At 35.7% G+C, this 23,995-nt stretch overlaps 2 protein-coding genes and 1 long non-coding RNA gene across 4 annotated transcripts; 2 read left to right on the forward strand and 1 right to left on the reverse strand.

Moving 5' to 3' along the window:
* The first annotated feature begins 2 nt into the window (after positions 1 to 2).
* Positions 3 to 22,779, forward strand: LOC143450884 (chromodomain-helicase-DNA-binding protein 1-like). The gene is made up of 36 exons (XM_076951634.1): positions 3 to 131; positions 2,909 to 2,984; positions 3,048 to 3,203; positions 3,807 to 3,941; positions 4,060 to 4,140; positions 4,535 to 4,584; positions 4,666 to 4,826; positions 5,961 to 6,105; positions 6,420 to 6,537; positions 6,734 to 6,860; positions 6,993 to 7,208; positions 7,300 to 7,478; positions 13,801 to 13,919; positions 14,026 to 14,242; positions 14,414 to 14,583; positions 14,722 to 14,829; positions 14,924 to 15,112; positions 15,226 to 15,385; positions 15,567 to 15,719; positions 15,806 to 16,027; positions 16,114 to 16,335; positions 16,442 to 16,561; positions 16,659 to 16,817; positions 16,932 to 17,137; positions 17,829 to 17,955; positions 18,163 to 18,317; positions 18,399 to 18,552; positions 18,629 to 18,817; positions 18,979 to 19,158; positions 19,275 to 19,409; positions 19,520 to 19,613; positions 19,721 to 19,955; positions 20,029 to 20,137; positions 20,236 to 20,361; positions 20,648 to 20,772; positions 21,777 to 22,779. Exons 1-36 carry the CDS (start codon positions 55 to 57, stop codon positions 22,384 to 22,386), a joined length of 5,805 nt encoding a protein of 1,934 aa, XP_076807749.1. The 5' UTR covers positions 3 to 54; the 3' UTR covers positions 22,387 to 22,779.
* On the forward strand, positions 931 to 2,819 carry LOC143450888 (uncharacterized). Its single transcript, XR_013114789.1, has 2 exons — positions 931 to 2,101; positions 2,216 to 2,819. It is a non-coding gene; the product is annotated as an uncharacterized LOC143450888 (long non-coding RNA).
* LOC143450885 (uncharacterized) lies at positions 7,613 to 12,980 on the reverse strand. Of its 2 annotated transcripts, none has more exons than XM_076951636.1 (7): positions 12,572 to 12,980; positions 11,116 to 11,267; positions 10,781 to 10,903; positions 10,283 to 10,437; positions 10,023 to 10,119; positions 9,600 to 9,759; positions 7,613 to 9,432 (listed from the first exon to the last, which is right to left on the reverse strand). In XM_076951636.1, the coding sequence occupies exons 1-7, from the start codon at positions 12,823 to 12,825 to the stop codon at positions 7,767 to 7,769; spliced, it is 2,607 nt and encodes an 868-aa protein (XP_076807751.1). In that variant the 5' UTR covers positions 12,826 to 12,980; the 3' UTR covers positions 7,613 to 7,766. The 2 variants fall into 2 exon arrangements, with proteins under 2 accessions (XP_076807751.1, XP_076807750.1); XM_076951635.1 differs by having other exon boundaries at positions 11,116 to 11,270; positions 12,572 to 12,971.
* Positions 22,780 to 23,995: the final 1,216 nt, after the last annotated feature.

Genomic DNA, 23,995 nt, shown 5'->3' on the forward strand with positions numbered 1-23,995 from the left:
TTAGGTTGCTTACCTCAGATGGTTTTAGTAAATGTTTGATTAAATTGTTAACTTATGAACGTTCCATCTGAACTTTTGGCTCATAGATCAACATCAAGCACGCAGATGTCAGATGAAACATCAGCTTCAAGGTAAGAATGTATCGTGCTCTAATTTACTTGGTTTTGTGTTTACTCAAGACATTGCTTGTATTTTCTTGCTTGCAATGGTGTCTTTGTTTGTCAAAAATGTAAAATATCTCATGTTTAAGTGATATCCTTTTTTGCTGGAAAATTGGGACAAAGTTATGTTTTTTTATACTGTTATATATCGACGAAACATTTCTATGCGATTATCTGATATATGCATTTAAGTGGCTTGCTCTAGAAAAAGGGTTTATCAAGACAGACAACTGTCTACTCTACAAAAAGACACTCTAACAAAGTCACACAAATGTCATTACCGTATAAGCCGATATGTTCCGTATATACCAGTGTATAAGCCTTTTAAAGAAAAACTATCAGGCCCACAAACAGGTGAAGGCTTATACGCCAGATCAAAAGTCTGATCAAAACATTTTATGTCTCATTGGTTGAGATACTGCATTCGCGATAAACAGTGCATATATGTCATTATGGTTAAAGCAACAAAATCAAGGCTATTCACACGCGAATTAATTGTTAAATTCTGTTTGGCATGTTGTTAAAAACCGTTGATTGATGAATGATGATGTAATTGAAACGCCTTTGTTGCTGACACTCAACTTACGCACTTTAACATCGTTGCATTTCTAGCCTGTTAATGTTTAGGTTTAGTACATTTTAAATACTGGTGAAAGTCATTGCAACTACACCATTTGACTAGCGTCCTTTACAAAATATATTAAGATAAAACGTTATTGTTTACCCATGACGATTAAAAATGCCTCACTTGTCGTTTTCTCAACTTCGTTCAAAATGATTGCTTTGATATAAACATTGCCTCGGCGTAAATTCAGTTAATTTTTTCTTTGCATAAAGTGTCATTGCTGGTTGTGTTGCTACAATCATAGCATTGTTGTTTGCTAAAAACTTCAGAAAAAAGACAAACACAATGCAATGGATAATATCAGTAACTGTAATTTATGTTTTGCTCCCTTGTATCATGTGCATGTAGAATTCTATCAGACTTGGGCGACCACACTGTGCAGGATAAAGATTTGCAACGGTGCCAAATTATCACGTCATTGAAAGCGAAGTAAAAACGATTGAAACCAGATGCAATATTACAGACAATGGTAATGGCGTTTATGACGACTTAAAAACAGTAAAATTATTTTGTTTGTTATTCCTCAAGAAGAAAACCAGCTACAAATTTGACTGTTGACATTTGAGTGCACTAAGCTGTTGTGTCGCAAAACACATGAGTTGCTAGTCTTTTTCATTGAAACATTTTACTCACAAAAATATGCAATTAACCAAATGAAAGCAGCAACTGAGAAAAAACCTTATACGGTAATTCGATTTATTCCTTTAAGCGGTATGGGATTAACCGACGTTTTTACTTAACGTTAGATAGGATTTGATTTGGGACTTCATATTTGTATGCAATAAAACGTTATATGAGTTTAAACGGTGTGCAATTAACCAATTCCGTCTGTTTCCTTTTTTGCGATCCACACTGCAAGTCAAAGTCAAAGGGACCAATTAAACTGTTTGGAGTTATCTAAAATTGGTTTGTTTTTGTTTTGCAATATTGATTCTGTGTTTGGAGATGTTTTTGAAAGTTTCGTTATATGCAGGATCGTATTCCGTTCTTATTTGTAATATTTGTCCTTATTTCTAAGAAATGTCATTATTTTCGCTTGCAAGCGTTCTTATTTTTGTCTTACTTTTAGGGCAGAGGTTCCTATTTTGGGCATTTCAACGCCTTTAGTATACCATTTTGTACTAAAGAGATACCCATATTAAGAACATGCAAATAGTGTCTGGTTTTTTTTTATAAACTTTGATTGCCGTCTCCTGTCGTGCACTGTTTAAGGTAGTATTCTTCGTTCGTTTTCTAGTTGTCCTTATTTTTGAGTCTAAACCAATGGAAACCCTGGTTATATGCAAGGAACTAAATCGTCTCGTTATAAGTAGAGGTGTGTCCTTTGTAGTGAAGCAATTGTTTTGTCATATATGTATGTCAAATATATACTGTGTTTGACTATATATATTTTGACTATGTATACACTATGTTTGCTTTGTGCTTGAAGTACAAAATGTGGAGTATTCATCTCGGGAACCACACTTCTCCAGCCCAGATTTTGTTATTTTGCTCTTATTAGGGTTCAAGTTTCACTATCATAAGGAAGTATTAGGTAAATCTTGCATTTGAGAATGCTTAAATATATTTTCAATTGAGAATCCTGTTTCTTAAATATACCACCGAGAAAATCATTACAATCTTGCTTTGTTTATCCAATGCAGCTTAAAATCTCTCTTTTTTATCTGCCATCTAATTATGCAATCAGAGGTAAAAGATTTTTATACAAGCTTACTTGTTGGATTCCTTGTTTATTGGCAGCTAAAATACAGTCAGAAGCTTTTTCATTTCATTCATTTGAACTGTTCTTTGCAATAAGTTTTATTCCTTTCAATGATCACTATGTTTTTTAAGGGTATAGATTAGTTTCCTTACTTCTTGTTGGTCATGATCACTTTATCATGGAATTCATCAGGATGACATCTTTTTTTATTGAGATGTTAAAATGGGAAAAGATAGGTTTTACATAAATGTCTAATGCATTGTCTTTGTATCTTGAAATGCAGTATCAGGAAAAATCTTGGCTGTGGCGAAAATCCCATTTGAAGTGATTAGTATACCCTAGTATACTAGTATACATAGATTTTTAAAATATATGTGTACAGTTAAGTGAACTTTGACATAACATGCCATAATATTGCAGTTCTGAGTCATCAACTGATGAGGAAAGCAGTGAAGAAGAATCCGTTTCTAAAGGAAGCAGTGGAATTGAGGAAGAGGTACCTCGTCTCCTGCAAAAATAGTACAATGCATTATACTAATATTGTGTTTTTTGTAACCAGAATCAAACTGTTGCTGGAGCAAACAGTTACCTGCATCAACCATGGCTACATAGGCCTGGACACAATGTAGGTGATGCCAATAATAATTTTGCTGAAGTCAAGAAAACTGCTAATGAAGAAAAAATCCAAGACACTTCATCAGATTCTTCAGATGAAGTAGGATATCACATTTTTTGCTTTTTCTTGTTATGACTCAAAAGTTTCCTGCTCATAGTCGATTTGTTTGTGTTTTGTTTTAAACATTTGTGTTTGGTCGTACATCACTGTAATTGAGATAGGGGTGAGTTTGTATAGTACGTCACAAATAACAGTATAATCAGTATGTACGAGATGTCAATTATTGTGTGTAGTTGGAAGTGACCTTAATTAGTGAAAGGTTTTTAATGATGTTAAAAATACTGGAAATTGAAGGGCTTAGCTGTTAAGTAAATGCCACACTCTGTGATTTATGTAATGTTTACCCTTAAAACCTACTTGTATTCCTGAGTAGGACATAATTGAGTAACATGTAATGATTTTTCAACAGTCTTTTTAAGCTATGTCACCTCTAATGTTTTCTTTCTTCTACCCTACCATTGGTTATTAATATTCCAATGAGAATTTAATTTTGCAAACATCTTTGTTTTGAAACTTATTAACTCAAAAATAATTCATCATAGTATCCCGACATTATAGCCTGGATATTCTTTCCTATATTGCTAAGAGAAATGTCGCTTATTGTATTATGTCATGGTTGCTTTATCATATACTTTTATCTAGGGCTCTACATCCAGTGACGAATCTGATTCAGATGGAAGCGCTGATGAAGATAATTCACGAAACTTTGATCACCAATCATCATACGAAGAGCGATCTATGCAAACATCAAAGCAAAGCAGAAAAAATGCAGTGCCAGTAAGAAAACTTGACAATATCAAGTGAATTTTTTATTACCTTTAATAATCAGCGCAAGTGATGATGGAGGAAAGTGTTGGACAATGTTGAATATAATAGCCTATATATGATATTTCAGGATTGGGAAAGTAATCCAGCGATATATGGATTACGGCGATCTTCTCGACAAAGAAAAGAACCCAGCAGACTAAATCTTAAGGTAACATGAAATAACCATAAAGTGTGTCGCAGCATGCATGATGCATTGGTTGTTGTCATGAACTAGCCAGTAATAACTTAAGCTAATAAACCTACAAATACTGTTTTAACTGCTTTAAACTCAACCTGGCAAAACATTAGTGCCCTAATATTGCACTCAATTTATAGTGCTATTTGTCAATACCCATCTGTAAAATGAATTTCAGTATCCGCATTGCATAGTTGTAATTTCAGTAATATTAAAATAAATTATGTGTATTATGTTACAACATTTAAGCTAATACAGAAAATGAGCGTGAAATCTCAAGGGCGGTTGCATCTAGCAGTGAAATTTATGCTTTCACCTTACCAATTGTAGCGTTGGTTGAGAAATTAGTTTCCGATATATTTCACAGGAGGATTCTGATGATAGTTTAAATGCTCAGAAGAAGATGGAAGCAAAAGAGTAAGTTTAAGTGCTCAGTTTCTACGATTTAACTTGATGCGTTCAAACTTAAAAGACTTATATACTTTGTTAATTTTGCAGCCTAGATGCATTAGCAACTCTGACGGACACCAGTGACGAAGAGTCTAGTGATTATGAGTCTTGTACATCGTGGAAGAAAAATATCAAAAAGTCCAATCGTTCCACGAAGCTGAATCAATTACGTGCTAAACTACAAGGACGCAAAATTAAGAATATGAAAGGTTGGCTAATACTTTTAATACAAAATTTATTTGTTGTAACATTCCTACAAGAAACCAAGCTTTGTACATTACGAAAATACAATCTAAGAAACAAAGTTATGTAATAAAATTAAAGACTGGCATTGTCATTTTACTGCATTGTAGTCAGTCGTGCAGGTGCAAGTGTGCTTGCTTAGCATGATTACATCAATAGCGGCAACTGCTATAGACATGGAAGAGTATATTAATTATTCAAGCTTTAATATATTCTTTATGTTTAAATGTCAGTATTGTTCATTGGTATGCAGTGTTTATGCATGCCAAAGACCAAAGTCAACCAGTTGATAAATAAAATAAAAAATTGCAAATCAATGTACATTAAGTGATCTCATCAAAAAACATCTCTGCTTTTCCCTACTGTATTATGACAAATGTTGATTGGTGACAACTTTTGCCACACTGATGGACCTTTAGTTAGGTATCTTGTTATCAATGTGATGGTTAACACAGTTGAGTAAGGTCCACATTATCTGCGTTGTAGCTACTAGTGGCCAGGCACATTCTCTTTTAGATGCATTAGGTGGTGCTGTGGAGAAATTGATTGTAGAAGTCTTTGTCAGGAGGCAGAAAAGTGATTTTGCAGAACTAATTCTTGATGTTAGTATAGTACTTCCAAAGACGCCTAGACACAAAATTATAGTATTGCAATCACTGCAGTATCAATGAGTGTAAGATAACTTAATGAACATCTCTTGAAAAAAATTTTTAATGTTTTGTTTTATAGTTGGTTGTGCAGTTTATTCCTATTTACCATGTTGTTGGCCTTATGCTAATATTTTTCATGTGATGATCAATTTTGTTCGATAGAACTAATGCGTGCATTTGTTGTAACCGTTATAAGTGCTGAGCAAGTTTTGCATGTAAACCTAAAACAAAAACCTGGTGTGTTTGTAAATATTAGCAAACATACTATGTTAAACTTACTAAACAACCCGAGGCTATCAAGCTAAGGTGTCCTGGAAAAAATTTTGGGTTATTGAATGCTTTCTCTACTTGTACAAAATTTGAAACATTGTTGTTCATTTTGGAAATAAATTTGTGTAACTTTTTGTTTTACTATTTTTTGAATTTTGGAGTTTCTTCTTTCTATGTAAGGTGGAAAAAAGGCCAAAGGATTTTCAAAAAACTCATTAAGTCGTCATCGCAAACTTACTGAGAGTACGATGTCAGAAGACAACACCTCTGAAGATAATCAACCTATACGATCTTCCAGAAGAATACAGCAAAATAATAAAATAAGGTTAAAAAGTGATTAATTCAGGAAAAGTAAAATTGTAGAGTTTGTCTAATTGTTTTTTTGTCAATGGATGTATAGAAGATAATGCACAAAGTAAAACTCTAAAAGCTTCTTTGTCTCAGCAATTATTATTTTATCATGTTTCCGTAAGACACCAATTTTTGCCTTCAGTTGATGTGATTGTAATTGACAATGCTGTGTGTTAATTTAGGCCAAATTTCTGTTGGTTAATGTAGCCCCTGATTAGATGATAGTTATTACAAAGAGATTCTAGGACGAGAGGCAATAACTCCTTGTGTACTGGTATTTAATTCTAGTTATAAAGAAAATGATTCAACTCAAGAGACAGACAGTGACGAAATCATGGAGGCACCTGAAACATGGAATGAAGTTGATGATGGTACAGAATCAATTGAAAAAATCATGGACACGAGGGTAAAATTAGACAAATTTTACATCCTGGAGTATATAATGCAGAATGTTAATCATCTTGTTGAACATTTTGTAGTTGAGCTATGAAAAACGGTTTGAACTCAAATGATTGATTTCAAACATTTTAAATAGTCCAAGTACTGTAATGAACAAATCTTCATTTGAGAAAAATTGCTTGATCCCATAGTTTCTTTTCTAGATGGGGAGGTTGGGTGCTACTGGTAGTAAAACCACTGCTTATGCATGTGAAAATGAAGGTGATCCGAACAAAGATTTTGATCGTCAAGTGGAAGAAGGAGAAACTCAGTATTTAATCAAATGGCAAGGTCAGTAAATTCAGTAATTCAGTAAATTTCTTGTTGTTACCGTTTTTAAATTGCCTTGACTGACTGATGACTTTATTCTTGCCTTTTGTGTTGTAAATAACAAAGCGTACGGCAATATTAAGTTGCGTTTAGGTTGGTCACATCTTCATAACACTTGGGAATCAGAAGCAACACTCTCTGCTCAAAAAGTTCGTGGAATGAAAAGGTTTGAAAACTTTTTAAAGAAAAAAGAAGAAATAGATCTGTGGCTTCGTGCTGTGTCACCTGAAGATCGTGAATATTATTACTGTCAGACGGAGATGAATCGCAATGTACTTGCCAATTACTGCAAAGCAGATAGGATAATTGGTAATTTATTGCTTTCAGTCGTCAGACTATTTAACAATGGTTTTTGTTCATCATACTGGTTTTGTAACATTTCGGTATAAACTTTGTTTAGCTCGATCTCCAAAAAAGAATGACAAAAACTTCTGGGATTACCAAGTTAAATGGCGTGGCCTCCCATACAGTGAATGCACCTGGGAAGATGAACAGCTGCTTATCAATGATTTCAAAGATGAGATTGATGCTTTTGAAATGCGCCAAGATAATCCATGTGTTCCCAAGAAAGAGTGCAAGGTAATATTTTGATTTTACTTGATTGCTCCTCTTTTTCATTTGTAATTTATTTTTGACACGTGTCGTTAACACCTGTTTTCTTCTAAGTCTAATTTTTCGGACTACAACTCAAAAAAGATGATTATATATAGAAAAACAGTTTACATAAATTATTTTATTTTTTCAAACGTTTACGGTGCTGTAGTTATACATTCTTGCAGGCAAGAATCGATCAAACAAACATGATTTTCATAATAACATAACAACAATTGTCACAGTTTTCAACAATGCAAATAAATGCCGTCAAAATTAAGGTACAGAAATGAAACCCTTTTTAAATCCACTGGAATCAGACGATGTTACTTGTTTTTTTAGTAACAGTTGGCTTTGAATGTCTCTTAGTTTTTGCTTAAGTGCGAGTCGTATTTGCTTGTCATGTACCAAGCAAACAATGAATATATAAACACCCTGTAAACCATTCAGCACTGTATGTAAAACAACAAACAATAGGAATGTTATACCTTGTGCATTGCACTCAGTTGGAAGTGGAAAAAAGTTCAATATCCAACCCATTGTCCATGTTAAACCCAATATTGGGTACAGCTTTAGAAACGCTTTGAACACTGTAACAGGAACTTTCAGGTTTGAATTGGAGGCTTTTGCTGTATTTTCAGTTTGTTTCTTATTGTGATTTCCGGCTGGTTGATAACGCTTTGTGTCACGCGAAAGCTTCACAATTACAGATGTCACTCTCAATAGAAAAAATGAATTAATTACAAGTGCAGATAATACATATCCTGCAATGGCCCAATCTAAACCTTTAACATTTGTCAACAAGCACACTTGCTTTTCTGTGTATTTGTGGTGAGTGTAATAATACTCTCCTTGGAGCAATCCAATTATGAGAGTTATGATGCTCACTATAACTGGCACAATCCAACCAATAACGAATTTTTTCCAACCGAGCGTGCTGTTTTTCATGTTTCCTTTGACAATATAAAGATTTAAAAGCAACCCTTCTACAGTCATCCATGAAAATGTTGAGAGTATGAAGTAGTGAGTAGCTAAGGTGCTTTGAACACATCCCCAGTGACTTAACGGAGCAATATCTTTCGTAAGCATACAAAGATACAGTCCAAGCATGGCCACGCTCAAGTTGAAGTGACTAACAAGTCTCTCTGAGCCAGCTCCTTGCAGCTTCTTCCTCAAAATGACAAAAGACATGATGGTGAGGGAAAGGAAGAATACCGACAAACTGTTTGTTGTATATTCCAGAATGTTGATGGTGACTGTCTGATGGCATGGCATACCTTTAGAAATAATGTCCTTTGTATCTCCTGTCACAAGTAAAACTGCAAAGACAGTTGTGTGGTTGCAAAAGCATGTAACTCTTGAGCCGTTTGTTTGTAGAAAGGTACAACCCACGTCTGACCAGGAATGACTTGAAGTGTTATAGAACTCACATGATAACCGACCTTTTGGTTTGCGGTTGGTTAGTATGGTGTATATTACTGGTACACTTTTCTTTTGCCTGTTCTCATAGACTGAATATGAAATCAAAGTTGATTCTGGTATAAATTGTTTCTGTTTGTTTTCGTCTTGGAGCTGGAGAGTTTTGCTGTTTAAGTGTCCTTGATTTTGCTGCTGTTTCATATAATGCAGGATCCATGAAAGAGAATGGAAGGTAATTGAAATTGAAAAAGCATTTTTATATTTGTTTAGAGTCTTTGTTTCAACCATTTTAACATCTGCTGTGGTGTTACTTCGTAAAAGTGCATGATCGTTACCCAGTATCTTTCGCACATGCACGTCAATCACATTATTTTGGTAAAACATTAAAGATTCTGCATCTGTAGTGTTTTTCTTCAGAAAAAGGATGCAATTGTTTATTGTTTTTGCAATCTGGATTGGGTTTTCTCCGCTGGTTTTAGACAGGTTATTCCAGCTTGCTGCATTGATTTTGTGTAGGGCTAATCTGTATTTGAAATATCTCGTTTACATTTGGACTTTTTATGTAATGGTAAACGTCACCTATAGCAAAAAATAAGCATTACATGCACTTTTTGCATTATACACATCCTACAGAAATAATTGGATTGTTTGCTTGTATAGATTTATACTTAAAACAATTTCTTATCCTACCCAGCAATGTTGATATATGCTTGAAGGAATTCTTTTACTGATTGAAGGTATAACTGCTGGTCTGCTTTTAAAGGTAAAATGCTGTGTAGAAGTTGCATAATTCTTCTTAAACTTTGTACCTCGATAGAGCAGCCTCGTTCAGTTAACTCATGGCCAATTTCTGCAAAAAGGGTAGATTAAAGTGATTTCCAATTGTAAACTTTTAAAATAATTTGTAAAGTTGTTATTAAACGGATATATTTTGCTTGTAATGTTATTGCTAAAATTGATGAACAAGTGTGCAAGCAGGAAACTGTCGATCATGTTGGTAGCACGTATTACACATTATACTTTGATTTGTTTTTGCTGCTTATGCAAAAAAATTGGAACTGACATCTCTTGATGGTAGCTATGTTTATTGTCCCGTTATTGATTTATACTTACCTTCTATTTTGACTAAGAGCTTTACTGCGTTTGATACATTGTAGTATTGTTTGGCAAGTGCTTTTTCAAGCTGTTGTTTGATGTGATTTTTTAATTCCTAAAAAGCAAAACACCAGACACATAGACTTAAACTTGGATTGGTACTAAAAAATAATTCAAATATATCAATGAAATAATGCCATACTGTTAAAAATTAAAAAAAAATATAAATACTGGTACTGTAGAATGTTACAAAAACTAAAACTTTTTTGATCTTTCACCTGAGAGGTCAAATCTTTTATGTGTTTTTTCATGTCGGTGCTGTCTGTTTTGCAGCATATTTCAGGAGGTTTGGTTGTAGTTGTAGTTTGGTTTGGTTGTTTAGTCATTTCTGCTGCTGTTTGTGTGTTGGTTTCAGTTTTCATAGCCTTGGTTTCTGAGTAGAATACATGTGTCATATGTCTATTATGCACTGATCTAATCTGTGCATGCAAAATTTAACTAGTTTGTACATTGGCTTACTGTTCTTTAACTCTATGTTAATATAGACATTTTTTTTCGGAAGACTTTCCCTTTTACTAGGTTTGTTTTAAACTTTTCCAGACTTTGCAGATTTCCTCTTACGCTTACAGACTTCCTCTTTTATGTATTAATAATTTGTCAATCTTTTTTTCACTGTCTCCTTTTTGGATTGGAGACATGTATCACTATGTAAATGACACTTTGGTCCCTAGCTCTTTTCAGTATGATTGTTTATGAAATGTTATTTGTAATAACACCTGACATATTGTGTTGCAAATCTTTTGTTCGGGGTTTTTCACATAAATATCCATGCACGTTTTCATTGCAATGAATAATTCCACTTTTCCATTCACCATCATTATTTTCCATGATCGTACATTCTGCATACATGTTAGAATTTCACCAAATGGCATAAGTGAATATAACAACATGAAAAGCAGTTAGTTCATAGCCAGTTTTTTAATATCATCACACCTTGTTATGACGTGTGCACTTGAAAAATTGAACACATGATTGAAGATATTTCAATAAATACAAATAAATTTTCATAATTCTTAAATAGGCCAACTATTGAAAATAAAGATTGCAATACCATCTTCCTCTTCATTGCAAACTGTGTCATCTTGTTGTCTGTTGGTACTTCGTATGGTTCCATCTTTTTCCCATTTCCATATTTTTGTACCGTTTTCGCATCTCAAACCCAACCAAAATTTGAATGTAGTGTTCTTCCTTGCTTTATTTTTTCTGCTGTTTAGTGACATAAAAATTATAGTGATGCCGGAACCAGAATGTTATTTTGCGGTTTAAACTTAGTGGGAATTGTTATGTGTTTATTGCGATACTGTAAGTATCATAATCAACGTATCATAATATCATAACATTTAGGTATTTTTTGTTTTACTGTATATAATATTCTGTATGTGACACAATTTTTAACTGTTTTGTTTCTCTTTTGTATGCATTCGTAAGAAACTTCAAAAGTTCTCAATCTGAAAGTCTTATAAGTTTTGGTTATTATATTAACTATGTAAGAAGTGCTGAACATTTTACACACTACATAATTTTGTAGTGTAGCAGGTGTGCTATGTTTCCACTTGCACATTTTTTATCATTGTCCTTAATTAATACCATAATCACACCAATAGAGTCGTCCATATTTTTTCATTAATAAATATTAATTACTTAAATAACAAATTATTAACCTATTATACTGATATTTTAAATGTATTGTTTTCTACTTGAACACAAATGTAAACCGAAATAGAGCGATTATGGCAGATCAATACATGTTGAGCAGAATACTAAGGTTTGCTTATATATTTAATACAATACTGCATCGTAATGAGGTACATTATAAAATCTTGAGTAAATGCACGCTCCTGAAGTGATTTGTATGCCTTCATTGGCTACATAGTTAACAACAAGTATGCTGAAACAGCTCAGAACAAGAAGGACTTTAGAAGTTTTCTTACATTCGAAATAAGCCTAGTATGGCATTTGACATTTCGGATTTATTAACCGGCGCATCTAGACCAGCGGCAAAGCAATAAATTTGAATGATAAGAAGACCCCTTCAAAATTTTAATGCAGAGAATAGCAGCAACATGGTTCGTTTTTGTATAGTTGTCTTTTTAAGATGAAAATGTATATTGGTTTTTACAGATACATACCCATAACTTTATCATATCTTGTCCGAGGCGATAAGTTCACAAGCAGTCGGAACAGTTGTTTACAAATACAATGCAAATAAAATTGAAAATGAATTTACAAAAGGAAGCCGAGATATATTACCTGGAGATTTTATAATGCATTTTAAATGGCCAGGCAAAATGGATTTAATTGACGGATGAATTTATTAAGCGGCTTTTACTGTATTTGACAGAGTGTTTGCTTCACTATTCTTAAAAGATAATTACAGCCACAGTAAATAAATCTTAGCATTGAGCATGCATTCAACAAAATGAACATCTCTTGTTCTACTTAAAATCAACAAATGATTGTCTTGAGCTACGTTAGATTCTACTTTTTATCCGAAAAGTATTACTTACCTCTGCCATTCTTCCAAACACTTTTTAATTAGTTCAAAACTTGTTTTATTAAACTTCGTCAAACTCAGGATTTCCTCTTTGGATTGGAACTCAGGATCAGGTTTGCAGACTTCTTTCCATTTGAAATAATCCATTTTTTCATCAACCTCATGCACAACTACTGGCACATGTTTGCAATTGTGCCTGTCAATTTGGAAACTTTCGAAGCATGGAATGTAAACAAGCATATGTAAAAGATACACTAGATTCTCCATGTTTCCTATGATATGCAGTCATATATAAACAATTTTAAAACTGCAAATTGCTGTTCTATGCAATTACGTTTGTATTTTACAGACTATTTGTTCACGACTTTTCTCTCTTTTTTGATTTTGTTCAACTAACTTTCTGCTTCCTTTTTTGCATTTGTTCCTAAACCCACATTTAATACTAAATACAAATGTTTGCAAACACGTCTGCTAAAAGTTTTTCCTTACCCTATAAAGTATCGGCTAAGTAATTTGCAGCAATGTTTTTGCTGTTGACATTTCAATTAGTCTGGAGGGTTTCCCTAAGGCTCGTCTATATCTTGTGCATTATGTCACAAAAAAAGTGCAATTCCCGGAAGCAATCTGATTTGTACGCATCTTCCCTGACCTGTGACAGTTTCCTGACATGTAAAAAGTCATCATGTTTGGCATATGTGGGAACTATGAGTATGAATAATAGCTAACAGTTACCTGTATCACGTAGGGTCGTAGGAATTGAAATAGGTCGTAGATTTGTCACAAAATATTTAATAATTGCACGTTTTCAAGTAACTTAAAGAAAACATGATTTGCATTCACATATGTTGTGATGTCATTTCCATTTCTTATGCTATTCTTAATGTCAACTATAATAAAAAGCCGATACATACATAAAATACGATACTTAAACACATTCTACGTTAAATTTAGCCATGAGCAAGTCCACAAAATTAGTTGCCCTGTTGGATGAAAATGTTTCTATCAATACAATATTACTGTAAGTATTGGCCAAATAAAAAGGTTTTGAACATATCCAAAATATTGTTTCCGAAATCAGCAATATTTAATTAAATGAAATTAAAAATATTTTAAACCATTTAACATATATTTTAACGAAGCTGATATGTGTCATTTTATATCAGGCTTTTCACATTTTGCAGCTACTTAAGTAAAAGTGGATTGTATTTTTGATTTTGAAATTCTTCGAAAAACTTTTAATAGGTTTTAAGGCAAAGGCCGAGATTTGTTCCGATGACTCGACACCCTGACTGGTTACGTGGAAGGAAATTGCGAGACTACCAGTTAGATGGCGTCAATTGGTTGGCGCATTCTTGGTGCAAGTACGTATTTCTGCTCATTATTATTGTTTGACTTGCCAAATCACTCAATAGTCTGGCTGGTATTGTCGTCGGCGTGCCGCTGGAAATTTGACTTCCTGTTTTTCAGAGGCAACAGCGTAATATTGGCCGATGAAATGGGTCTTGGCAAAACAATTCAAAGCATTACTTTTCTCTCTTATCTGTATCATACACACGAGTTGTATGGCTTATTCCTGATTATTGTTCCCCTATCAACAATGCCATCATGGCAACAGGAATTCCGGATATGGGCACCTTATATGAATGTTATTGTTTATATGGGTGATCAAACAAGCAGGGCAACGGTGATTCTATTTTGGTTTTTCCTAATTTTTCATTGTTAATTTGGATTATCAGTTGGCAATCACTTTTTATTTTTTAACCAAATATATAATTTCAAAATCTTTTATGTAAACTAGCATTAATTATGGCGATAATTTTTGTTTAACTTGTTGTTACTTTTCAATGCCCATTAGATTCGAGATGTTGAATGGATGTTTCCTAACAAGCATTACAAGTTCAATGCAGTTTTAACTTCATATGAAATACTTCTCAAGGACAAAACCTTTCTTGGTTCTCATTCATGGGCTGTTATTGCTGTAGATGAAGCTCATAGACTTAAAAATGATGATTCTCTTCTTTACAGGTTGCCAGTTTATTTCACTATTACTGGTATCGGTGGTATATCTCCTCTTCAAAACAAATTTTATCATTTTAGTCAATTTTCTGGTTGTTATTGCTAATATTGTCAATTTTTGTTATTGTAAGTGTCTGTGCTTATCAGGTCGTTGAAAGAATTCAAATCTAATCACCGCCTGCTGATCACTGGCACTCCTTTGCAAAACTCCCTAAAAGAACTCTGGGCCCTTCTTCATTTTATTATGCCGCTCAAGTAAGATATGCCCCAAGCACATGTTTTTCAAACTTTTTGACGTCAAACATAGCAACCATTTCAACTGACAGACATTATTATTACTCACTTGCAGATTTGAGTCATGGACGGAATTTGAAGATGCACATGCACAGAATAGAGACTCAGGCTATGCGTCATTACACAAAGTTCTGCAACCATTTCTTTTGCGTCGTGTTAAAAAGGACGTTGAGAAGTCCTTGCCTGCAAAGGTCGAGCAGATTTTAAGGGTTCCCATGTCCTCTTTGCAGAAGCAATATTACAAGTAATCCTCTGATTTTATTGATGCCAAATATGTTACTGGTATGAAAAAATGTGATCTTAAAATATTTTCAATTAATTTTATTTGCTTTTTATCTTTTTGTACGTCTAACTTAGGTGGTTGCTCACCAAAAATTACACTGCCTTATTACGTGGTACACGAGGTAGTTTTACCTCGTTTTGCAACATTATCATGGAGTTGAAGAAATGTTGCAACCATGCTCACCTTATAAAACCTCCTGAAATGGATGCAGTCGATCGTGAAGTGTTTTTACAGGTAGCTACTCTGAGCTTATCATAGGAACAATAAATTAGTGGCACGGAGAACAGAAAGAAATAGGCTTTAAAGTGGCCTATTGCTGAGCTAAACTGTGCATAGTGGTTATTAGTATATGTCATTGCAATATATTTGATTTTATATTTTGTAATTTATCATACGTTTTAATCTTTGTCTGCAGAATCTGCTTAGAAATAGCGGGAAAATGGTTTTGCTGGACAAGCTTCTTCTGCGATTAAAAGAAAATGGCCACAGAGTTCTTATATTTTCTCAAATGGTTCGAATGCTAGACATGTTGCAAGATTATCTTATTGCAAGAAGACTGCAATTCCAGGTGACTAAATCACAACTCACATTACAGAATTTTTATTCTCTTTTGATAAAGTCGTGTACAAAGCTCATATATCACATTTTTTTCAGAGGTTGGATGGTTCTGTAAGCAGTGACAAGAGAAGACAAGCATTAGATCACTTCAATGCAGTTGGTTCCGAAGATTTCTGCTTTCTTTTGTCCACACGAGCAGGTGGACTAGGCATCAATCTTGCCACAGCTGACACGGTCATCATTTTCGACAGTGACTGGAATCCCATGAATGACCTGCAGGCTCAGGCTCGAGCCCACCGGATTGGTCAGAAGAATCAGGTAAAGTATTGCTTGCACAATCTTTCAAACAGCTCAGCCGAAATGCTGTACACGTGTTGTCAAGCAGATCCTATGTTTATGTTTAGGTCAACATCTATAGGCTTGTATGTGCTGGTAGTGTTGAAGAAGATATCATAGAACGCGCCAAAAAGAAGATGGTGCTTGACCACTTGGTTATTCAACGTATGGATACATCTGGAAAAACGGTTTTATTCAAAAACACTGCCCCTTCATCAACTACAAACAATCCTTTTAATAAAGACGAACTGACCGCTATTCTTAAATTTGGGGCCGAAGAGTTGTTTCAGGTAGGTGGTGGTTTGGACATTGAGTGAAGGAAACGAGCAACAAGTGGAATATTGCTCGAAAAGGAAAAACAGTTTTTAAATTCAATGCCCACTTTTTATTATTTAGGAAACCGAAGGCGAAGAGAAAGAACCCGAATGCGACATAGATGAGATTCTGCGCAGAGCAGAAACGAGACAGGATCACACAGAACTCACGGCCGGGGAAGGTCTTCTCTCCGCGTTCAAGGTTTGTTTTGACACTTTCTTCACGGAACAACCACTGTATTTCTTACCCTCGTGCCCGTGCTGTATATTACAAATGCTAAATTCAAGATTGTGTTTAGGTGGCCACCTTCAACCTGGACGAAGATGAACAAGCCGATTTCGGCAAAGATTGGGAAGAGATTATCCCGGAAAAAGATCGGAAGAGAGTTGCCGAGGAAGATCGCCAAAAGCAGCAAGTGGAACTCTACCTTCCAAGAAGAGCTCGGAATAAAACGAAAGTAGTTGATTTTTTAATATTTTTACAAATTTCATAAATTTCAGTTTAGCAACGTGACGTTAAACTTGCTTACAGTTTTGCTTGTTTTGCTCACCTTGCTATTTTTCTTATCTAGATGAATGAAGGCAGCGACAGCGATCACTCTGATTCCCATTCCTCTGCTGAAGAAGACGACGAAGGCGATGAATCGATGCCAAGACGTAGAGGACGTCCTCCCCGTGGAGCTTCAAGGGACGACGCTGATTACGTCAAAGGTTTCACCACCGCCGAAGTTCGTCGGTTCGTGAGAAGCTTTAGAAAGTTTGGAGACCCACTCAACAGGTTCTTCACAGATCAAATTTTTATCGATTTTGAATTCTTTCTGATGTTTTGTCTGAAACGAAATCAGACAAAACAACAAAATAAATTTTTCGGCAAAACATAGTTTTTATGAGTATTTGCAATCAATCGAATATAAACATGATGGTTACAAAATTTTGTAATTTACGACGTTATCGCAATCTGTCCATGAGTTTTGGATTATGAAAATATGAAAAATATCACCACTAAGAAATTTTAAATACTTTATTGCAAATAAAAATAATTAGCACACGTCTCTTTGCTCTTGCACCTTTTTAATATGGATAGCGCTTTGTGTAGCCATTACGACGCCACAAATGAAACATAATTCAGTGTAATTTTTGTTCGAAGGACATTCTTACAACGTTAAAAATTAACTTACTTGTTTTTACGAATAATCACAATAATATTATGTTCCGCTACAGCTCTTAAAGTAATAGTTAATTTGTTTTGATTGCATCAAAATGCACGAATGTATTTTTGTTAACATGTTACAAGAAGTATTTCTCGATGATGATAATTAATAGAGAAATACTTCTCTCATGGCTTTCATCCTTCTCGCATATACTTTCCACTTTTTCATTAAACTCCTAATCCTCAAATTCCGTATCTAATAATGAGCTACTTGCGCTAACAAGTTAATAATGCTGTGTCAATCCGTTTTTTTTGTCAGGTTGGATGCAATCGCACGAGATGCCGAACTCAGTGAACAATCTGAGGCCGATCTAAAAAGACTTGGACAGAAATTACACAATAAACTGCTTGAACTCGCTAATAACAAATTCACCGCAGATAACCAGGTTTCTGACAAACTTTTTATTTCTAAATGCAAATAATACATAGGCACGATGTACAGTAGTTATATTCACATTGAATGCTTATCATCTTTGTTTGGACTGAGGATTACACATAACGATATTCGCATGTGTCAGTGTCGACCCTCGACAAGTATAACAATCAAGTTACCATCGTAACGTTTTGAAGACTTACAGGTTCTTTATTATTAGGAGCCTAAAGAAGACTTAACCAAACCGGGAAGAGGCAGAGGTCCTTCGTTCAGATTAGCTGGAGTGTCGGTATCAGTCAAAACCACTCTCGCCTGCATAGATGATCTGCAACCATTGGTAGATGTTATACCAAGAGATTCGAGAGAAAGAAAAGGGTATGTGGTTTAAAACGGTCGGTTGAACCTTAGAGGCTTTTTCTTTTCATGTCACACCTTCTGGATCTGTCAATTGTGCAGCTTTCGTCTGAGTATTCCGGTGCGTCCAATGTACGCTTGGGATTGCACTTGGGGGATAGATGATGATTCGCACCTGCTGATCGGCATCTATGAGTACGGCATGGGTAGCTGGGATCAGCTGCAATCCGACACAGCACTTAAGCTAAACAAAAAGGTTTTGTCTATTTTAACTTTATGCTGTGGTTGGTAATATGTGAAGATCATACTTTCAATCTTTTTTGACGTCATAGATTCTTCGTCCGAACGGTGAAAAACCGCAAGCAAAGCAGCTTCAGAGCAGATCTGATTATCTCATCAAGTTGTTGCGGAAAGCGCAGGAACAGAATCATCCTGGAGTAAATCAGTCTGGATCTGGGGCATCACATCGTCGTCGCAACATGACACATCGCGAGAGCAAGCCAGTTCCATCCGAACATAAAGTATACAGTTTTATCTTGCGCGAAATTATTAATTATTAATACTAATGATTAGCGTTACTTAAAAATTCTTTAATCTCTTGATTACGGGAGGGATTAAAAATTCGGCTTTTCATAATTTCGTTCCGTTTTTTTTTTCACTGCCAAGTATTTTCTATTCTCAGCCTAAAAGGGGAAGCAGAAAAATCAAATCCAAGCCACGTGTTGAGATCGATGACAGCGACTTGGAAGACGACAATGGCCGCGCAGCCAACAGCAGCCAATCAGTGGTTAACAATTTATCAAGTCGTGAAATTGGTAACGGAAGTGTGGTGAATGTTGACAATGATCAACGTCGCTTAGAAGTAAGAACGTTTCCTTTTGTATCGAAAGTCTTTGATGTCACAATATTTAATTCTCGTGTTCTTCTGCTGGACCATCGTGTGACGTCATCATACGTGATGATCTTTATCAAATTCAGAAATGCAAGCGAGGTCGAAGAAAAAGAAAAGCAACCGAAGAAAAAGTCACTTCTTCGCAACTTGTGGAAAAGGAAACGGCAACCTCAGAAGCTCCCGTTAAAGAAAAAAAGAGAAAAATTCAAAATCAAAAGAAGGTCGGCATGATGTCACATCTTCGAAAGCGATTCTCTGACGAAGAATGAAAGCAAATTTACCGTTTTTTTGTATTTATCACTTTCACATACCTGATTAATTTTTCTCCTAGAATCCCACATTATCTGGCAAGTCATTACCATCGAAATCGAACAAGATGAAAGCATCAGGTCATTCCCAGAATTTGGACGAATCTCTTCCCGTCGGTGAGTAGAACATTCAAAATGTTTCAAATACGCTTGCTTTTCCTGTCTAATGTCCTGCTTACTGGCTGTTGTACATTAGTTAATTACCAATGCTTCCGTTTTGCCAGGTCCAAACGAGTTTTCGGGCAAGCTTGACGATGAGACTTTTGACGAGTGCAAGGAACGGCTTCGACCTGTCAAACGCGCTCTTAAACGTCTAGAACGTCCACCGCCGGCGCCAGAGGGTTGCGAGGAGCAGGTGAAGACGGAACACATGAGACGTTGTTTGCTTCAGATCGGTGATCGTGTAATGGAATGTTTGCGAGAATTTCCCGACCCGGAGCTTATCAGACTTTGGCGAAAGTATTGAGTTCGCGTTGTATTTTTTGAAACAACCAACGTGAATTAACTGTAATTAACAAGTTTGCTTTGGCAGAAATTTATGGATTTTTGTTTCCAAATTCACTGAATTTAATGCTGAGAAATTACATAAAGTGTACAAAGCTGCTAAAAGAAGAGAACACGAAAGAAAAGGCGATAATGAGGTGATTGGTGTGGCACTTAAACGTCTTGTGGTACTTGTAAGTTGGTAAAGTAACATAGGTCTAAGTCCAATAAAACGAAATGACGGTCTGTGCTTTAGAAAATACGCAAAGCAGTGAACGACTCGGTGGACACGAAAAAGTTCGGTCAGGACGATTCAAAATCTTCTTGCACTTCTCAAACTGCTGCAACTTCTGTTAACAAGTCGAGAAAAATACAACATAAGGTATCTGTATGTGTTCGACTTCGTCACTTAGCTATGCGTGTAACAGTTTGTTTTTCGAAGAAAAAACAATAGAACCTGATTCGATGGAAACATTTCGGTTGCAAACGTTTTGAGTAATAGCTATATCTATTCTCAATGAAAGGTACTACACGAAACGTCTGCAACTAAGATGTTTGCATCGAATCAGACTCTGTTGGTTTTTTCTTCTAATTACTCGAATTTCCCCACATTTTGCTCCAAAGTTGTAAGTCGATGTGGGATCGGATACATGTTTATTTTTTCAAAGCCACCAAGCGCGACAAACAAGAAAACTTCTCCTATAACCGATGGAAAAAGCGGGAAAGCAGATTCCCCAACCAAAGAGAGGACGAAACGAATTGAGGGTGGCCCCCCTCACCATCCAAATGAAAGGTATGTCGCCGTTTCACTAATAAAAAGCATAGTGAAGTTTTAAGTAGAATTTCATTTCCACTAAGCCAGTATTTGTCAGTTGCTACTGCCGGTAGTACTTCTAGCTTTAACTTAATTTTTGTAGTAGTGCAAACTTTCGGTTTTATTTAAAGCAAATTTACCATATGTTTAGAAAAAGTCAGTCGTTTTTCTGTGCTGGTCGTAACCATACCAGTTGGCTAAATCCAAACTATTCTAGTGGTTCACTATGCCAGGCAGCGAAAGATTATTGCCACAGATCCAAGATAGAAGCTTACAGTGATAGATCCAGGAAAAATCATTTTGTGCCCCAGTTTGCTCTGAATTCTTACGGAAATGTCAGGATGAATACATGTACTGGACAGCATAGCGATAGTATGTCATGTCATGATGCAAGAAGAAACTTACATGAACGATATCTGCATGGTGGCGCAAGTTCTCAAGTTCGACGAGATAGTCTGATATTCAGATATGAAAGAAGTGCACTCGAACAGAGAACGTTTGATGAGAGCCAAAGCAGAAATGCCATTAGAGGTTTAGCTTATACAGCGCCTGCTCGACCATATGCGCCAGACCAATCGTTTGTGTGGTGGAAATCAAGTTATTTTTGAAGTATTTTGGTCTGTTTTAACAGCAATCTCATCATGAGCTTTAGCACATAATGTGTAAATTTTATGCAGATTATGACTCGGCCGATTTTGTGCCTTAGTTTTAGTTAAGTGTGAGCGCCATTGTTTTACAGCATCCGCTTTGAGCTAGCTGATGTCGATAAAGTTTTAAGAAATTTCGTTATAATTCATTTCGTTGTTGTCAATAGACAATTTATCCCACCTGTGTTTTCCTTGCAATAGTGGTCAGGCAGTTTCCAGGAGAAAAAAATTATTTTGCTTTTACTATCTACATTCCAAAAAGCCTAACTCGGTTGCAATACGTCATGTAATAGTTGTGTTATTTTTGATTTTGCTTTTCTGACCACTTTTTCACAGAAATTTGACTGGCCCCAGATCTTTCCGGCATTTTGAAGAGAGAGATGCATGGAGAAGACACGGAGGAAGGTCGCCTCCTCCTCCAGATTTCCGGAGTCGTGACAATTATATAAAGCATCGGCGCTCCCCCTTTAACGATCCCAGGCCTCCTCCACGCAGTCCACCAGATGCGCGCATGTATAACAGGGAACTTGATTTTCGAGACATTGATCGCCATATGCGCGACTACCCGCGATCACCTCCAAGGCATAGACCCCATTACTACAGAGGCTCGCCTCCTCCCGATTATCTTCCTCCTCATCCCGGAGAATGGGACAGGGAGAGACATCCCCCCTCGCGTAATTATTCTCCTCCGAGAGGCTCATACCCTTATCATCACCCACGCAGTCCTCCAGGCAGGTCACCTCACTCAGATTACCGAATGCAACATCAACATCGTCGCCGACGTCCAGAACACTATCCACATCCTTCCGACAATCGAGTTCCTAGAGGTTCTAGGTACGGTCAGTATGGTGACTCACCAGTGGGTTTATCACCTGCCGGGTACAGTCCGACATCGTCAGAGAACGCCTTGCCGCCAGAAAACGTCCGAATAACAGAAAAAACTTGATGCATGCGTTATGTGTGTTTCTGGTTTGAAAATAACTCCTTTAGAAGTTGAAATATAAGGATAAATTCGTCAGCTTAACCTGAGCTATCAGAGTACACGGGTTAGCTCACAGCATCTTGCTGGGTCTCCACAGAAGATGGGCGGCATCTTGTTGCAGATTATTTAAACCTTACTGCTTTTATTTGTTTTCAAGTAAAAGATGTGCATTTTGCTGCGCGCATTTGAGGTTTATAAGTTAAGTTTATTTCTGTACTGAGCGTAAGATGACCGAGTGTTTCAAATATGTTATAACACCTTGAAGAAACTCCAATTCTGCTGAACTGCGATTTTGTTGATGTCGCAATGTCGTGCCTGCTTCAGAAATTTCAAAATAAATGACAGTAATGCATTTCATCGGATTTCCAAGTTCAGCCAACTTGGTGTGAGCATTAGAAGACAGTTCTGAGGTTCAGCAAACATTTGGAAAGACGATAATTAATAGTGTAAGGTTGGGATTTTGAACTGAATATGGTGGCCTTATTATTACACCCAAGGGAATAACGTGTGTGGTAATTTTATTGTTTGATATATTATTCCGAAGCATGAATATTTGTTACCAAAACAAAGTTTAAACTTGCGTGTACATGTAAATTTCGGATGGGAAAAATCAATGGTGGCATTTCCAAATAGCCTACCAGAAACCGGTTCTGTGGTAATTTATTGAATAATTACGCTATATCCGCAAAAAAGTTATTCACGGCCAAATATAGAGTGATCTTTAAACTAAGCATAAGGTAATCAACCTACTGAGCGAATAACTGAAAAAGAAAAGAAACATCGCTATAAGGTTTTAAACCACTCTACCAAGTGACCTAAAGATAAATATGAAAACTGAAGACTTCCGTAAAAAAAAACTGATTAAAAATAATGGTTGTAAGTAACCTGAAACAGCTATTTTCATAAATGCAATCTATGTCTTAACCCCTTCTAAATTGTTCAGTCATGCATAACTTGTCTCCTAGTTCAACAAGTGTTTCACCAGCGCTGACCCACATGGTGATTAGAGTTGCGACTGTAGGCTACCAAAAAGTGGTCAACACAAAATCATGTGTTTTAAATTTTGATATCAGAGTTGTGGAACACACGTAAATAAAAAAAAACATACCACAGATCAAGACAATAAAGATCTTACGAGTCTGAACCACTACAAAATTCTTCGGAAATGTGAAAACTAATGTAAAATTCAAAAAACAGTAGGCTTATTAAACAGTTAACCCGCCACTTAACTAACAACAACAGGCATTCGAAAATGATACTTCTTTACAGATATTTACTAGACACCGTAATGCAGAAGTATCACGTCTACTATTGTGTACTCAATCGCTTAATTGACACCTTCATTGCTAGCTTTCAATATCTCGAAAATCTTACAAATTATAGCATACATATCATCATATCATAGCATTTTGCAATATGCATAGCCTATTTAAATGCCCAAATTACCTGTTTTAATACAATATCGCTTGTAAAGAACAAATGTGTTTCGAATTAATAATACACTGGTCAACAGCCAATTTGCTTCTGAAACGAATGAGGTCAATCTTGGCTAATTTGGGGTCACTGATCTCGA

The sequence above is a fragment of the Clavelina lepadiformis genome, chromosome 3 (assembly GCF_947623445.1).
Source record: "Clavelina lepadiformis chromosome 3, kaClaLepa1.1, whole genome shotgun sequence".
Classification (NCBI taxonomy): Eukaryota; Metazoa; Chordata; class Ascidiacea; order Aplousobranchia; family Clavelinidae; genus Clavelina; species Clavelina lepadiformis.

Bases quoted from the DNA above. Each gene is read 5' to 3' on its own strand.
- LOC143450884 (XM_076951634.1), top strand. From the start codon at position 55: ATGAACGTTCCATCTGAACTTTTGGCTCATAGATCAACATCAAGCACG. The intron at 15,113-15,225 runs GTAATCCTCTGA...CGTCTAACTTAG, and splicing joins TTGCAGAAGCAATATTACAA to GTGGTTGCTCACCAAAAATT. The intron at 16,336-16,441 runs GTAGGTGGTGGT...TTTATTATTTAG, and splicing joins GGGCCGAAGAGTTGTTTCAG to GAAACCGAAGGCGAAGAGAA.
- LOC143450885 (XM_076951635.1), bottom strand. From the start codon at position 12,825: ATGGAGAATCTAGTGTATCTTTTACATATGCTTGTTTACATTCCATGC. The intron at 11,271-12,571 runs GTAAGTAATACT...GTCACTAAACAG, and splicing joins TGTTTGGAAGAATGGCAGAG to CAGAAAAAATAAAGCAAGGA. The intron at 9,433-9,599 runs GTAGGATAAGAA...TTTCAAATACAG, and splicing joins GCATATATCAACATTGCTGG to ATTAGCCCTACACAAAATCA.